The sequence below is a fragment of the Chenopodium quinoa genome, unplaced genomic scaffold, assembly GCF_001683475.1.
Source record: "Chenopodium quinoa cultivar QQ74 unplaced genomic scaffold, ASM168347v1, whole genome shotgun sequence".
Taxonomy (NCBI): Eukaryota; Viridiplantae; Streptophyta; class Magnoliopsida; order Caryophyllales; family Amaranthaceae; genus Chenopodium; species Chenopodium quinoa.
In genome coordinates this window covers 1,930,764-1,949,010 of record NW_018744603.1, presented here as the reverse complement: position 1 = coordinate 1,949,010, position 18,247 = coordinate 1,930,764, and the positions used below count along the sequence as shown (strand labels likewise).

Here is an 18,247-nt window from a genome sequence, read left to right as displayed (position 1 = left end):
AATTAAAGGAGAAGCTGTCACGTATACAATATGAATAAATGAATGACATCAGCAGTTGTTAGTTTAGTTTTAGTTATAGAAGATTAGCTTTGCGAAACTTGCAGCCATAACACTCACATAATCCACACCCATTTTACCTCGCCAATTTAATGCTTTAAAACTCCCAATTCCAACCTCAATTCCCATTTAGAGAAATTAATCGCTAAAATTATACGCGTGTCAACTAAAAAACCGGGCCCCACGCATCATCATGATATTGATACTATCAGCCTATCATATCAGTCATTCATGCTCCTTCACCAGGACCAGACGCGAAAATGATGACAGTAACACTCTGCTCAACCTCAACTTCATCATCTTCCCCAAATTTTCCTCCAAATCCAAAACTCCCCAATTCTCTCTCCAATACTCCCACGAATGCCACCATTTCTCGAAGACAAACCTCTCTTCTCCTCTCAATCACCCCTTTTCTTCTCCAATCACCACCTCCTGCAGTTGCATTCAACCTTGGAATTTGTGGGTATTCTTAATTTTCTTCATTTCTACCTTTCAATTGTATTTTTCCATCTTAATTTGATTGTTTTTATCTGGGTAAATCCCTAATTGTTTGTCAAGATTTTTGCAGCTGGACCTAAAGATTGGTTGAGAGAGCAGAAAAAGAAGTCGATTAAGTATCTTTTAGCCCCAATTGATGCTTCCCAAGAAATTCTTCGCTATGCTTATCAATTGCTAAGTATGTTGATTTTTTCTAATAATTTTGATTGTAGCATCTCTTTAAATTTTGATATCTATTGGCCATTTTAAAATATGAATTTCTTCCCTTTATTTATATATTTATTTATTGTAATAAATAGTGGCGAAGGATGTTAATTATGAGCAGAAGGATTTGGAGGAAATTCAAGGGATGTTAAAATCTGCTGCTAGGGATTGTGTTGCTGAGGATAGGAATTCTTTGGTAGCATTTCAAGCTAAAACTGGTGTTGAGGTTTGATTCCTCTTATGATTTATTCATTGTCGTCGTTAATTGATTTGTTGATCAATTTTTGCTGGTTGTTGTAATGGCAATGGGAATCCTTAGTTCCGAACCCCTTCACCTGGGCTATAGATGTTGTATTCGTCCCAGATGTTTTTATTAATGTACTCCGTAGTAAAGATAAGCTCTGGAAAGTAGTAGAAAGAAAGAAGAGCTTGAGATGAGTTTTGTTAATCTAATACTACCTCCGTTAGTCCGTTTTATATTAACTACAACCAAGGGTATTAATTGTGAGACATTAGAAATTTCTTTGTTGCAATTAGTTAGTAACAGAGATAGTAAATAGTAATCAACTCTCATACACCTTCCTCAATCTTGTTGTGTAAGTTGGGTAGTAAGTCCAAGCTTGGAAGATTAATCGTAATGCTAAGTTTTAGGAAGAACCTTGGTGAATAGATCAGCCATTTGCATTTAACTAAAGACATAACCCTGCATCTACTTGTTCTCGAGGGTAATGGTAGTCATTTTCTGATATGCATTGTCCTTATGGAAGACAGGATAGTGAGCTGTATTATGCTGGTCCATCTGCAGTACTGGACATGCTCCAGATGACTTGCTGGCAACCTTCTACTTTTTAGTTTTTCATGACACCAATCTATTTTCTATAATATGTACTCCCTCTGTCCCCAATTGTTTGCCCCAAACTATAAATCTACTTTATTAAGGCTTTGGGCAAAAAATGGTGCACATAGGTTGACACAAATATCAATGAGGAGAGAGATAGAGAGAGTGCAAATGGGAAAACATGCCAAAAGTAGTATGAGGCAATCTTTTGGGGACACCTTAAAAAGGAAAGTGGAGCAAACAATTAGGGACAGAGGGAGTAGTAAGCAGTTAAAGATCTGCTGTTGAATGGTCAACCTCTCCGGTCAGCATCAAAATATGCATTTAAAAACCAACGTAGGGTCAACATAAGATGAAACAATACGATTCACATATATCTTCTGAGTTATTATACCCTCCGAAGTTCTTAGTACTCTTAAGTTTTAAGTGTTTCAATTATGAAAATAGCTAGGGTTGAAAATATCAAGTTTTTGCTTAAATGTGTAAATGACTTCTGCCGGTCAATAAAAGTTCATCCATATAAATCAATACCACCATGAATTCTCCATCAAAGTCTCTTTTCAGAAAATCTGATCTTGAGTAGATTGAGTAATATATACCCAACCCTAGCTTAAATTTACAAAGCTCTAATTCATTGTCTACAAGCCTGTGTTTAGACCATATATGATATTTTCAACTAGCATATTTGATATGACTTCACTTAGTTATATCCTGGAGGAGGATTCATGTATATTATAGTTAGTGTGACCCAAACTATACAAGTCCATACTATTTATATCATGTTGATAAACAATTCTAGATTCTTCGAGTAATATCTTGCATAATCATGATTTCTAAAGAAATCATTTGGAATAACATATGTTGGCAAACTTGGGGCATTTTGTGCTGAAGTTTCTTCATTCTATTTGCATGTGCACAAGAAAGCTACTAGAATCTTATATGCTGATGAGACTTGAGACTTCTAGAATTTGCTATTAGAGAGCATGTGTGGTGATATAGATTTTTGTACACACTTCATCCATCACCATAAATCATTTATTGGGTGATATTTTGGAAATGCTCCACCAATATGATCCTCTAAGATTTCATGCTAACACTTTCAAAAACCCTCTTCTCATAATCCTCACTAGTAATAGTAGTTATAACTATTGTTTTAACCAAAAATAATTTTAGATTGTTGTAAAGGTCAAGTATTATGTAGCAAGTTGTATATTTCGTGTTAGATTTACTAGTTGTTAACTTCTTAAAAAATCTTAATACATAGATCACATTTGTTTATCATTTAATTCTATGGAATTTCACAAATCTGTCATGGCTTCAAGAATAGTTATCTCCAAAAGCTCAATTACTTCCTTCATTTTGAAGTAGTTATAACATCTTGACTTAGAGAAACAAAAATGAAACCTTGGTGGATCATATTAGTGAATCACTATCAAAATTTCACCCTAACACTAATATCTATAATTGATGTATGGCGAACGATGTAGTGCAGAAAACCCTACATCACCATACATGCTTTCCTGCTGCAAATTTTTAGAATTCTCACAGGCATATAATGTTTCTAGTAGCTTTCTCGTGTACACTTACTGGTATAATGTGAACTTTAAATAAAAAAAAACTCCAAATTCGCTGAAAGAAGTTGCTCTATATTATTTCTCTAGAAATTATGATATCGTGCAAGATAATTTTTGATGATTCTATAATGGTTTATCATCATATTATGATGTATGTAAAAACCTGGAATTATGTAATATCATGTCATATGCTCAAAATGTGGGCTTATTGAACTTATGCCACACTAACCCAACAATTCATAATGTCTATCATGTAAGGGCCAAAGGGCAATGACGATTCTAACAATTGCTTGCAACAAGCAAGAAGGTGTCTTTTAAATCTTACCCTTTTGACTTGTTGATAACCAATAGCTACTAATCTAGCTTTCAATCTCTCAACAGTCCCAATTTTGTATACCCTTTTTGAGCCAATATCTTTCTTGCCTTAAGAAAGATCTGTTGCCTTCCAGTATCATGGACTTATTTTGAAAATGCAAGGTATCTCTTTCATATTTTGCGTGGAAGTTTTCCTTTCATGCATGGCTCCAATATAATTAAAATTCTTAATAATTTGCAAAATCTAGTTTAAGGCCTTGTTTTGGAATTAAAGTATTTATTTGAATTTTTGAATGTGCTTGTTGATTTAGTGATGAGCTTAGAAAAGGCGAATCTTCAAATGAAATATGAGAAAGTAATTGTATTGGTTCATACTTTGTAAAAATGTAAACATGCATAGATATATGAGGCAGATGTTGGAGGTGTAATCCTGATATTATCAAAATCGCACCCTTTTTTAATTGTTTTATTTATATGATATTATCGGTGCTTTGTATAAAATTTGTCTAGAGAATGTGTTTTGTTAGACTTTCTATCTGTAGCTTGTAACCTCCTGTTTTTGTTGGTGATAGGTTTGCACGTTTAAATTAGTTGTGACTAATGCATCATCATTACTTGACGATGGTGACTCTGCCAAATTTGAAGCTGAAGCCAGGCTAAGTGATCTTATTAGGTAGTTGAAGCATGATACCATTTATTAGTAGCAAATTTTGAAATCTGTTTGTTTCTAAAATTGTTAAGTGCTATATGGGAGCTCAAATCTCTGGCCTGATTCTTTAATTACATCCTCGATGTACTTTTCACACAAAATTCTTACGTTAATTCAAATACATAAAAGTTATATACATCAAAAGTCAATATATGCAATATAATGATATGAAGCAAGATAGTCGTTAAACATCATTTAATTATAAGATATTGCAGGTGTTATTAGACTTGTATTTATTGTTATTGGTTAGTTGAAGGGAGAAATATTGTGTCTCTATTAGTTTTTGCTCTCATCTCAATGTAAATTATTTCTTATGAAGTCATGCAATTTGTATTGGGGAAAGAGTAACAAATTGACAATATTTTAACCAAATAATTAGACTTTGGAGCCTTGGGTCTTCTTTCTCTATTTTCGAAAAATAAGTGTAATGCTTTCTTTCTCCGGGTTTCTAATTCACCCCTTTCTTAGGCCTAGACAATGGGAATTTGTTAGGAAAATGTTCCGCTGAGGAAGGGAAAATGTTTGAGTTGGGACAATTGTCATCGTGATATTTCAAAGATACTGTTGGTTTGCTTCACTTCATTCTCAGAGGGAGCAGATGCAGCCTCCGTAGAAGGGTCTCTCATGCTGTTGCTTCACTTCATTCTTTGCTCAAGCTTCTCTCAATTTTTCAGAATTCTGCCAGAATCAACATCACTCAGCCTCTTAATAGACATCAAAATGTTTTTTTTTTTTTAAAAAAAAAATTCCTTAAACTCTTCCAAGTTGTTTTGGCCTTGATTTATATGAAGGAATTGAGCTTTACCAACTTTGTTGTCCTATCGTCAAATAATCACAGACCATACCCTTCATTCTCTCTTCCTTTCCCCTTATCTTTATCCTCCCCGTGTTTGAAATCCAGTCTTTCTCCCTTCCTCCCTAGAAGACATCAACATTACTCCCACTTCTTCACTTTTCCTCCTCTCCTCCCACAAACAGCCATTCACCACCATAAACAATCACAATCAGACATTGGAGTAGTCTAAAGAAAAACGATGGGTAACCTAGAAGGCTAGAACCCTTGAAAATGGCATTTCTCTAAAGGCCTGAAATTGTTTAATTTCAAACATTAATTAAGTAAAGTCAAGCGGAATTTAGGTATATATTGGCTATGATTACTTACTACTATTGTTGGGATTCTTGGCAATACTTGCTGCTGAATTGGTGTCGCTTCAGTATGTTTGGTACATAAGGAAAACTCTGATAGTTCGTATTCTTATCCATTTCCAGTTGCCCTTATACTTTTTGATTTGGATCATCTTTTTACGTTACTAACTTGAAATATTGAAATTCTCTTGTTTGTGTTGTTTGAGTGTGTGATTGATCTTCTTATATATTGCATTTTTACACATTTATTAACTGTTTTGTTTATTTTGGGGGTAGATCATTCACATTTCTGAATGGTGTGGCCAAGGAAGCAGATTTTCAACTTGTCTCAGATAGGTATGTGGTTCTTTTCCATTTTTAGTTTAATGGGAACAATATAAGTCCAGAAAAAGTATTTTTAATCCCCAGATTAACATCTCATGTCTGAATGAGTTAAGCGTAGAGAGATATCTGTAGAAATTGTAAGGTATAGAAAAATGTGACCTTGCTTTAAAACGAAATTGAATAATTATTTAAAATCATACAAGATTGCAGGTTTTTATTTAAACCTATCAAAGATGGCAATAGTAAATTTTATGAGATACTTTATTTGGTTAATGTTTATCCTACTTTTTTTGGTGGTTATTGCTGGTTAGGGCTTATATAATTGGTTTCTTGTTACTTTTGTTCCATGATTCTTATGTTTGAGGTACAAATTATGTGACATCCACTATACCACTCAGTAAAGAACTTATAACTAAAATACATTTACACCTGGTACAAGTTCTATATTCTTGTTGGTAAATTTATCATGTCATTAAATGCCTTGCCATCTTAAGTAATTCCAAAATAATTGTCATCTTTGTTTACAGACAGTAGGTTTGTTCCACTTTATTTCATAAGCTTGTTCACCCAAAATCATTCATCCAATACACCCCTTTATTTAGGACATGTGCAAAGGTTTGGAGTGAGTAGAATTTACTTAATATTATGTGTTAACTTGGATAATTTGAGAAATTACCTGCAGACTTTTGTTTCTGATTTCTTTGTTGTTATGTAAAGCAGACAAAAGGTTGCAAATGCTGTCATGGATTCGTTGTCGTCTCTCAACAATTTTGAACAAGGTATCAAAGGATGCATTGACATTTGACTTCCAACTGGATAACCATGGGTTGTTTCGTCATGGAGAATCTTGTATGTATTTAGGAGTTAATGGATGTGAAACAATATACTTTTCTCTGGGAGTGACCCAATCTTTTTAAAGCTTAAACCTTAATATCTTGTCAAATATAGGTTTTTTCCCTTCACTAATCACTATTGATACAAATTTATGCACCTGCTCTTTTTAGAGTCATTACCATGTTGGTTCCTTTTTCCTAAATTGCAATAGAGAAAAAAAAGCTTAAATTTAATTTATTGAATTACTGGCAAATGTTGATGGGTAATTCTGAAACTGTGAATTGACATCCAATGGTTTTGGACAAGTGATCAAATCAGGGTCCTACTCGAGTCTATCTGAAGATGTATTTGAATTCTTGCAGCTGTGAGCTTTGATTTTGTAGCCTTGATTAATCATGCCCATGTTGGTCATACTAGCTGCCCTAAATTTGTATTTTTCTGTCCCTCATTGTTATAATGCATTTTTGGGAGATTTATATTTTTTTAATCTTGATGTATTTGACTCGTTTATGTTATTTTGAAATTTTGATTGATAATTCATATTTAACTTTTGACCCCAAAGATTGGACCAAGTACGGATATATAATATGAAGTACTTTAAAAGCCTTTTTTTTATTTTTTATTTTTTTGGTTCTTTGTATAGGGATGTGGGTATAGAGATAAAGGAGGACTACATTACTTGTGTCTAGAATGTTAAGATCATATAGGTTCTTCATTTTCCTTTCAGTTATTCATAATGGGCTAGCAGCATCAATAGTTTCAGTTATAATTGTTTTCCAAGATGCTCTTTGTTGCTTGTGATGAAACTGAGATCATCCTAATGCGAAGGAACTTTTTTTATAGCGAGTTGTTACAAATTTCATCGTTAGATCATCATTTTGTTTTTTTTTTCCCCTCCCTTCCCCTTTTGTTCCTGTCCATGGGTCCATTCTCTTTGTCATTTATCATTAGCCTTGTTTAGATTAAGCTTTGTTTAACTTAAAGTAAAATATGTGCTTCTTGTCTTGCACAGAACAAAAATAAGGCTGGTTTGCTGCAATTTCAAATATTTTTTCATTGTATATTCAGTGCTGCACTTGGAAAGAAAAGGGACCAACAAAATTTTGCTCCCCCTCTTAAAGGTTTCAAATTTCAAGTTGTGATGTTTTTGTTTAGTGTCAAGTTTTAGCTTGTGACTTCTGCTTAAATGAGGTATCCTTAGCTCTCTTTTCGTATAAGAGTGTTGTTGTGCTGACCTCTCGGTGAGTTGGTGCTTTATTATAAAACCCTTTATTACTTTCCCCCCCCCCCCCCCCCCCCCCCCCCCCCAAAAAAAAAAAAAAAAAAATCAATAAAAGAAATCTGACAGGAATATGATGGCAAACATTAGGATCACCTGGAATCTGTTTGATTTTATTTTTAGAATTTCTTTTGCATATGTCATGCTTTGGCTGATTTTTGTCCATTGAAGTACCAATGTCTATCTTTTGATCATGTGCTTTGTTTGAAAATGTTCTAATTAATACAGTGTTTTTCTATCCATGTTGATGTGGCTTCTTTAGATTCTTTTCGAACTTCTCTCACCATATGTGAATGAGACAGAGACTTATCAGTTTATGTATCATTTTACAATAAGATCAAATAGCTGTTCTAATTGGAAATTTAGAAGCTTGTACTAGATACAGGCGACATCATGGTGTTCCATCCTCTGGGTTTACTTCGACTGACCTTGGTATGGGTGCGGAGTTTATCTAACAAATTCAATGGATCATTCAGAAGCCCAAAATGGGCGTCTGGATCACTAATTTGTGATAGCTTTACATATGAAAATCCTAAAGAAGGTAGGAGTTCATCTAGCCAATTGAAAAGTAGACTTTGAAAACATGGTTTATTGTTTGTTCATGAAATCTGCCAGTAACACAGTAGTAGTAAGAGTACTGTAGGAAGCTATGGTCTTTAGCACGTCGATTGCATCACAATTGGACAGATAGTAGAGAATTCCTTCAAGGATCCACACAGTTTTCTTCTCCGGCTCAAATCCAGAATTTTGAAGCTTTTTCAGCCAATCATGCCCTGTGATGTCAGCTTCCACTCTGGTTAGCATCTTAGCTTTCATTTCCATTTCTTGCTGGTCTTCTTTGGGTACCATTGCTTCCTGTAGAAGAGATGCCTTCACTTGCAGGATTTGGGGAAAATCTACTTCAAAGACGTGGCTATTCGTCAAGCAATCTAGCATTCTAGCCGATATATGCTCTTGTGTCCATACCTGCTAATAATTATTTAGAATCAATGAATTTTGACGTTGAAAGAATTCAAAGAAATCATAAAACTTTTTTATAGTATAATAGAACATTATATTGGATTCTTGCAGGTAGGATGTAGCTTCGTTGTGGGGAAATCGTACTACTGCATTGAAGGACCAATCTTCCTATGATTTGTATTTATCAGCTCCCAAACAACGAAGCCTTAAGTGATGTTTTCTTTGACAGGTTAATTGTGATAGGTATAGTATTGGAGGATATATTAATTATTTGACTCGTCAAATAATGCTCATTTGGTTCAAAGAGGGTTAAGTGTTTATAAAATGCTATCATTTGGCTTGTAATATCCTTATCATTGGGTCTTTACGTCTTTGTCTTCTATGAATTTCGAGAATAACTTTATCTGAGTTTTAGATAAGTTGATTGCCAATGGAGTAACTATTTCATTTGTATGATCTACCGTTCTACATGATCAAACGAATTTAGGTGGGCAGCAGCTATGGCTTAGATCTGTTGGGTTGGACCATCTTTGGAATTCGCCTATGCTCTTATTCCCCTCTTTCACCCACCACCCCTCCCCCGGTCCCCCTTTTAAGAAAAGGGAAGCTTGAAAGCAACAGAAGATATGGCTTTGATAGCATGCATCACATTTTCCATTACAATGGCGGAATTAATGCATGTAACCCTAGGCCAAACTATAGTTTTAAAATTTTGATTGTCTAGAATCTTTTTGAATTTTACAACTGTTAAGCCTGCTTATATTTATGACTTGGTGATCCATTAATTGGACTACATTTTCTTCCCAATGGAGTTTGCAAATGTGTCATATATCATTATTTTATGCAAAATAGTTTTATAGCAACTAACTGCAGGACATAGTAAATTGTTTCTGGTATTTTATTATCTACAATGAATATTTCCATGTATAAAGTTTGCACAAATGTGAATAAATCATACAAGTGATTGACCTGCACCAAGGAGAACAACCTGCAACACATCATTGTTGAAAAAACTAACTGCAGCTTCAAGTTTTGAATCAAACCAGAGGGTTCGAACTGCAAGGATCACGCCAGAGACTTCACGGGCTTGGTTGAGGCAGTCTTTCCGTATCTTCTCATAAAAGCTTGTAAGCTGACTCTCTCTTGCAAGAAGTTCTGCTAGCATGTCATTTGTCACATGCTTCCACTGTTCCACAAGGCCCTTCCAGCTGCAGTTTGGCATGCTATACGTTGTAGGGGATTCCAGTTACTCTCAATGGCTGCATGAAGTTTCTGAACACTATCGACGGAGAGCAAGCTCGGAAGCTTGAGCTCTGACCAGAATGGCGGGGCTTCGGGAAATCCATCGTTTTCAGTGGCCATGGTTCTAAACCACAGATGTTTTTTTTAAGATAACAGGAGAAATGTACTTACTGAAAACCATTTGTATTTTTATTCTTAAGGTTAGAGGTGGATGGGTGTACTTTGCTCATAGTAGGTGGGGATAAGATCAAAAGGGAACCACACACTAGTTTGAAATCTTATAAATCAATTTGGTTCATGTATATGGAACATTTTCAGCAGAGTCCACGAGTCCTTCAATTAATCACTTCTCCTAATAAAAACAGTCTTTTGCTTGAACAAGACATGTAATTTGGCGACAGTGCCTCGCAATTGTATTGCTCACAGATTGTGAAAGATGTTACACACGTTATTTCAGTAGATATCATTATTATTGCTACTTATTGCTTTAGCATTATAATACATGCAATAAGTCTGTGTTATGATTTTCATGATATACTATTTTTAACTTCTGCTTGGTATATTAACTAATCAGGTACATTATTATAAAACACATAACTATACTTTTATAGTATACATGTATTCCAGGAAAATCTGGAAGATTTATAGCCAATACGGGATATGCTTCACGCAAAGTCATTCTTAGTCAAGGTTGGACCTACAGGAGAACTTTCAAGGAACAATTTGCTGATATGGACCTTGATAGGTGTTGAAGTGAAAGATGGATCAACACAGATTAATATGCAGGTTCATCATCTGGAAATTCTACTCAGCAAGAGATACGCAGTTCATCTGATAAGATGAAGGGAATTCAGCAAGAAGAATCTGTTTAGACATAATCCCAGGGTAAACAACCTTATGCTCATAATGTCTGATCCAAGAGCAGGTTTCAGCCAAGATCCTAAAATACTATATGATGCGATGATTGCTGAACATGCTAGCTTATGAAGAAATAGATAAATAGTACAATCTAAGTCAATCAGAGAGATCCTGAACAAGCTGTTCAAAGCAATAACTTTGACTCTCACACACAAACCAATGCTAATAACAAAGAACAAGCCACTCAGTTTATAGCTAGAACCAGAACCAGCACCAACACCTGAACAACATGCTGCTAGAAATAAGTTTCGAACATCCCTATTCCAAGACACTGATGTTGAGAAAGATTCTGACAAGACAAATTCATCCACCAGCTTCTCTGATTAACCATAAATCCTATCACCTTGAACCATGTAAATATGATACACATTTTGCTGCTGAATATATTTTGTTGTTAAATTGTGCACTGCCTGATTGTTTTCCAATAATTCATATCTTGGTATAAGTTGGTATCACAGATATTATATCACCTAAAGGAAATCAGTCTTTTTTTTTTTCTTTTTTTTGCTGAATTTTATTGATTATTTTTGTATTTATTTGATGTAGAGTTCGATTAAGTTTGTACCTTTTTAAAAATATATTTAATTGAGAATACCCATATGATTTATAGGATTAGAGTCCATGCTTTATAAATCTATCATAACAATAGGAAACATCTTTCTTGGAAACATCTTATAACTAGCTTCTTGGCATTTATCTTTCCCTAACTCTATCCCTAGGTACATAAAAAACGAGCTAATGCTCTATTTAGTGTTTCTATAATTCTTATAAACAACTTACTAATATACCTCCTAATAGTAGTATGGTTCTTGTGAAGTGGTTCTAAGATTATACGCTAAGATCTACTAGATGCATTCTTAGGGTCGAGAGGGAGAGAGATAGAGTGGAGAAGGGGTTATTAGCCACTTCGACCATAATAGCTCACAAATATCAAATAAAATGTGCAACTATACAAATCCTAAACATCAAACTAAAACAACACTAGGTATCACTTAAACTTGCACACCAATACAACTATATAAGTGCTTACAATTGTTATTCAACCATTATTACATATTATGCTCAACAAAGATAACCGCGATTAGACCTTTTCGAATTTTGAGATTGATTAGGCCAAATTGGGGGTAGGGGGGGGGGGGGGTCCTCTCACAACTAGTTTAACTAAATACTCCCTTTGTTTTTTTATAAGCAAGAGATGAGATTGTATGGAGTTTTTATAAAATAAGATGTTAAGTAAGAGATTTCCAAAAATGAAACTCTAGCTTAAAAAACAAAAAACGGACGAAAATAGTAACTCTAGCTTATAAAAAACGGATGTAACAATTTATTTGCCTAATTTGAAACTGTAACCAAAAGACCAAAACCAATTATCAGACATTATTATAAACTAAGCATGAATTCAAAACATATTATACTCTACTATGATCATATACAAGTAGATCACAATATTTTTGAAGGAAAAGGAGCAATTTATTGATCAAGTATTATTATCAAGTTCGGCCAATGTTAAAAGACCTTGAGGAAATGAACCCATACAAACTCGTTCGTTACAATCATTAGTATCCCCACCTTGCTACGTTGTGAGCTACTACATTCCCTGCCCTTTATACATGAGAAAAACTACAAACATTAAAAGGCTTAGCTAACAAGCGCACATCATCATAAATAACCCAGCCTACTCGCAATCTGGCAGCCAAACCGAGCAGCAGCTACCTCTGCTGTTTAACATCCCACCACATAGGAATTTTACGGACTGCAGCCCATAGCACACGACCCTCACTGTCCCCACTGCAACAATACCACCAGCAGAAGAAGAATTGACATGGGCATCAAAATTAATTTTTACAATACTAGCGGGGGGCAGACCACGCAGCAGCACTAGGAGACATCATAGAGCACTTAGAAGAGAGAACCTTAGCTGCATATAGCTTATAGTTGTGTATTAGCTTTGCGAAGCTTGCAGCCATAACACTAATGGTCAGTGTAATTCCTTCAAAAATGCTCTTATTCCTGCAGAACCATATTGACCACACTATTGCCAGCAGCATACAGAGCTCTTCTTTGCTGATCATGTCCACCATCCACAACAACCTATCAGCAAACAAAGCATGAATTGGAGAATCGAAAATAAGTGTAGCATGGTCATATGAATCCCAGACCTGCCTGATTGCAGCACAATAAAAAAAGAATATGTGTTATCGACTCCACCTCAATCCCACATGCTGTGTACTAGTTACAAGCAGCAATATAGCGTCTATGCAGTTCCTGTTTCACACCGAGACTCCCCTTGCAAGCCCTCTACATAAAGTCGCTCAACTTCAGAGGGCCACCCAATCCCCACATCAACTTCCACAGCTTTCGCTCAGTAGCATTTTGATTCGGATTACTCACATAATCCACACCCATTTTACCAAGCCAGTGAGCGGACTTGATGCTAAAAACCCTGACCTGAATATTATTAACTCTAGAAAAGAGTCATTATTTATATTCATAAACATATGATAATTTGACATAATTGAACCATCTGATTTATTTACCACCTTCCCCTCTGGTAACTACTTTCCGTTTATAACCTGAGATTCATGTAGATAAAAGCTCCACTCGTTACCATTCTTAACAATCACGACAACAAGATTGTTTTGAATTGATACTATCAAACATATGTAAGTAAAAGATCATGCTGATACCGAAGCCATGAAAAGCATCAATTGGAAGCCTACGACAACAATCACTAAATAAAAAGGTAAGTAAACACGGCAGCTACCAACTGTTGAGACATACAAAGGAAAGAAAATCCACAGAAAAAAAGTAAGGCAACTTGGGAAGCATGGTTTATCAAGAAAATCCACAAAAACACTGATGGTTTTTCTCCATTCTAATTGTGGAATAAATTTACATATTTGTCCAAACATAAAAGCACACCATTGCAAAGCAAATTATTCAAACGTAATCTGATAAAATCTCGAAGCTAAACTTTACATTTTCAATATAAACCAGACGAAAGGAAAAAAAAAACCACCATCAGCAACCTACTTATGTCCAATACTAAATTAGAAGCTGCATGGTGTGCGTGCCTCTGTTCAACGAACCACATACCTGAAATTGAGGGAGAAAAGGAGACAATGTCACTTCCTGGAGATTTTGCAATGGTCTTTAATGTAAAACTAGTGCATAATTTCTCCATAGAAAGATAATAATTGGATTCCACTTTGCTTTGCTACATGAGAAACATTTAACTACAAGCGAATTCCCACACATCATACCCTTTTAAAAAAGAAATGGGAAATGTCACAAAAGTGTAAAAATTATTAAGCTATTGATGAGCGGTGAGCCAATATCTTATACTCCGTATCGTACTCTGCAGTGAAGTAGTATCTAATATTGTCTAATCACTTACACTTATAATCCTATATCTGAGTATTTGTGCATGTGTGATAGGGACAGTCTGTGCTACTCCAACTCATAATTCTCTCTCTTTATGATATAATATACCAGTAATAAAATTATGAATTTGTCAAACCGAAAAAGAATTTACATCAAAGACCAGTAATCAGCCTCCAAGTATATCTCATACGTGATATTATAAGCTCGTGAAACATGGACATGTGTGGAGAAAGAAGGGCAGAGGAGTTGTATGTATGTGTTTGAGGGTGCACTACACAAAATTACGGAAGAATCTAAAAGCAAACTGCATGGTTTGATTCCTTTCCCGACAAGATTATCTCCCAGGGATTATAGTATGGAAAGTCCTAAGGAGAAATAATTACTAACAAAATCTCCCTTCATCAACAGAAGATATGACAAAAGGCATATATTCAAGAAACTTATGTGCATTTCAGAAGGCAACTAGCATATGTAAAAACTTCTAACCATACATTATACAGACACATACCTGTACAGCCTCCCCTATCACCAACACATTGCAAATCACCATTCACAAAGCAGATGGTTTCATCACAGGGGAAAAGTTCCCCTGAATTCAGCATGAGTACAGCTTATGTCATCCGTATTTGCAGGAGGTTGTTCTATATGAATGATCTTTCCAAACAGCTGAAATGAAGTGACACCTTTTCCAGTACTCATTGCACCAAAGAACTGCACACTGTTGAGGCTGTCAAGTGAACGTGTCTCAGAGGATGAACTGGCAATATTCAGGTCAGTGGATACACCTTCCACTTTCTGTGTCGGTGACATATTACTGTCCAAATTATCATCAGTGTGCCCCTGGTGAGAATCGTCATTCATGATCATAGGTGAATTAGATGGATAAATACTAGGAAATTGCCTGGCTCCCTGCATGCCTGCGGGAAAAATGTTGTAATTCATATGGGAAGGAATCAACTGGTCCATCACCAGTGAACCAAATCCGAGTTGAGGAGTAAAGTAGATATCTCCCTTCCCATCAGCTAGTAGAGCAGAGTTCTGCACACCCTTGAGCCTTTTGGCAGGGGTATCAAATGCAGCACGAATAGTAGGTGGTAGTGGTGGTGGTGTTGGAGCAATACACTCCACTTGCCATGGACTAAGCATCCTTACTTCTTCCAACTTTTCTGGCTCATCCCAAGTAACCTAGAAAGAATATTACAGCATCACAGAGTATTTTTTATTTTTTCACATCCCAAATAACTTGATAATTTGATTGAAGGCCACATACATTGCATCTACTGGTAAGCTACAAATAACTTTCTTGAATTAAATGCTTTTACCAGATAAACATGGATAAAGGCATGATCACAAGGCATGCAAGGATCGCCCCCAAGCAGAAACATCAATATCTTGCATGAGCTCGTTGCACATAAAACAAGCAACTTTAACAACAATATTAAGAGTGTCATAATAGTTCATACAATGATGTCTTGGTTGAATGCACTGATGCCTAGTGAATGCAAGACTTCTCTAATAGTCCGAATTTTTTTGTTCATTAAAAAAAAAGCATTAAAAAAACTTTGAGAGCATCCATTTAGCATTATCACAACACAAATTAACTGTTAGATCAAGAGCTAATCATACACTTGCTTCATAACACTATATAATTTATAGGAATTTGAAGTCATTTTTTAATAACCTTTGAGACACCACCCCCCCCCCCCCCCCCCCGCGTCCTCTTCCAAACCACATTTCTCTTTATCATTAGAAATTGGATTAGGAGAAGACACATAAAGAAGAAAAAGGAAAATCCTTGAATTAATATTGATGCTATATCTCAACCTTTCCGCTCACAAACATCTATAGAATTCCTATTTCCAATCCTAGAATCAAGTAATCAACTGTATTTCATGTGGACTAATTATTTGATAGTAAAACATACTAACAAATAACATATACGAAGTACATTATTCCCAATCCTACAATCAACTACATTTCATGTGGACTAATTATTTGACTACCAACATATAAGCATAAACATTTAATTATTTGATAGTATTACATAGCAACATATATAAACATAAAAAGATAGATAAATAAGGTAATTAAGCAATGGCAATACCTGAAGCATCCGCCACACAGAACCAGGCCAAGGCCCGTCATTAGGACTAGGAACCACGGAAGTAACCGTCCCAATAAACCACGTCACGCTCGGCCCTCCATCTCCGGCATTCTGTGGAAATCTAACCCGGGTTCCAGAAGTCCAATTCACTCTACAAGCCTGCTCTACCTTGTGAGCTTCCACCACAAACTCAGGCAACCCAGCCCTGGGATAATAAACGACCTCTAATGGCAAACCTTTGATCGCCTTCTCCGTCTCCTCCACCACCACCTCAGCTGCGACCCTCCCCCTCTGACTCCTCGAAAACACGCCCGGTCTTGGGGGTTTGGGCACATACCCCTTAGGCAGTCTCGACAGCGGCGTAAAATGCCTTCGAATGCCAACAGACAGGTCCCCTGTAACCTTATTCCTGGCAAAAATAACAGAATCATTACGAGTAAGATACTTGCTATTCACAAACGTGGTCCAACCAGAAGTGAACAAGTGTCTCCTAGGCGTCCCCCTGTAAATATGCCTAAACTCCCACTTAACTCCATGAACATCACTGATTTCGAGTGTTTGCACCGGCGGATCATCCTCGAAATTCAAAGTTGGAAAAATCGATACAGCACAATTCTTCGGAACAGAGAACCCACCACCATTGTTGGCATCCGAAGTGGTTATACACTTGACGAACGAATCAACCACATTATCATCATCATTATCTCGATCACGATTACCATTATAATTACCCATGACATGAATGTCTGTCAATGGCATAAGCCGATACTTGACGAAAACTTCGTCAGTAACAGGATCACCCCAATAAGTAACATCAACAACACGACAAGCCACATAAGGTCTGGAGGTCACCATTGATGAGAATGAAGCAGGAGTTGAAGCTTGTTCTAAGAAGCCTTGAGGAAAGAAGTATACATCAGAATGCTTCTGTGCGACATCAACCACCATTCCTGCAAAAGCTTTGAATCTATGGTAGTCCAACTCCGTCTCCTTCTCCTGTTGCTTCCGCGGCACTTTCTGCTTCGCCATTCAATTTCACAGAAACCAACAATGGCACCCAATAACAAATCAATTGAAATTTCTTTGTTTCAGAGTTTATTTCAATTTTTGTAATTGGGTTTTTTTTAGGGAAGACTGTATTTATAATCTCTCAGTGTAAAAATAAAAATAAAAATAAAAAAAATCTGATTGTGACAGTAGTCTGTTAGAGTGTTAGGACTATTAGGAGTGTTTTAAGGAACGGATGAATATGGACAGAGAAAATCTACCCCATGTCAGGATAATTACAGAGGTTAAAAATAATTTAACCACGACAATTACAGCGCGTGTTCTGTAATACAAGTTATTCATTCTTTATTTGCTTAAAAAAATAAATAAATAAATAAAAAATAAAAAATTGGTCTTTATCACTTTAACAAATGGTGCGGTTTCCCAAAACCTAATGTTAAGTCTTAACAAAACAACACAGAAAATGATATACACGCTCTAATCAAACTGCATTTAGCTTTAAACTAATTGTTATGTTTTGTTAAACATGATGAAATGCTTTTTCTAAACCCTAGGTATTGGGAAGGCCCTTCCTAGAAGGTAAATCCCTATCTAGAGTGTTTGTTTTGTACATTTGTACTTTATATTATTCTTTGTTCAATAAATTATTATTATTATTTTAAAAAAAAACACTTCTAATGAGGTTGCAACAAAATATTTATAGTTCTTAAGATCCTATTTAATTTATGTGTAAGAATCTCTTCAATTCATCATAAGTTCCTTATGTCCATCATATCATAAGTAAAAAATGCAGTTTGATTAGAGCGTGTATACCATTTTCTGTGTTGTTTTGTTAAGACTTAAGACATTAGGT

General features: G+C 35.6%; 2 protein-coding genes and 1 pseudogene across 6 annotated transcripts; 1 reads left to right on the top strand and 2 right to left on the bottom strand.

Moving 5' to 3' along the window:
* Window positions 1-235: 235 nt before the first annotated feature.
* LOC110699949 lies at window positions 236-7,794 on the top strand. 5 transcript variants are annotated; one of them, XM_021877439.1, is made up of 6 exons: window positions 236-520; window positions 616-733; window positions 855-985; window positions 4,059-4,159; window positions 5,618-5,677; window positions 6,386-7,794. In XM_021877439.1, exons 1-6 carry the CDS (start codon window positions 251-253, stop codon window positions 6,468-6,470), a joined length of 765 nt encoding a protein of 254 aa, XP_021733131.1. In that variant the 5' UTR covers window positions 236-250; the 3' UTR covers window positions 6,471-7,794. The 5 variants fall into 5 exon arrangements, with proteins under 5 accessions (XP_021733131.1, XP_021733130.1, XP_021733132.1 ...); XM_021877438.1 differs by having other exon boundaries at window positions 6,383-7,794; XM_021877440.1 differs by having other exon boundaries at window positions 280-516; window positions 626-733; window positions 6,383-7,794.
* Window positions 7,795-7,829: 35 nt separating this feature from the next.
* Window positions 7,830-10,430, bottom strand: LOC110699948 (annotated as a pseudogene).
* A 3,098-nt stretch (window positions 10,431-13,528) lies between these two features.
* On the bottom strand, window positions 13,529-17,847 carry LOC110699947 (auxin response factor 17-like). The gene is made up of 3 exons (XM_021877437.1): window positions 16,387-17,847; window positions 14,791-15,467; window positions 13,529-13,994 (listed from the first exon to the last, which is right to left on the bottom strand). The coding sequence occupies exons 1-2, from the start codon at window positions 17,413-17,415 to the stop codon at window positions 14,853-14,855; spliced, it is 1,644 nt and encodes a 547-aa protein (XP_021733129.1). The 5' UTR covers window positions 17,416-17,847; the 3' UTR covers window positions 13,529-13,994; window positions 14,791-14,852.
* Between the last annotated feature and the right edge of the window lie 400 nt (window positions 17,848-18,247).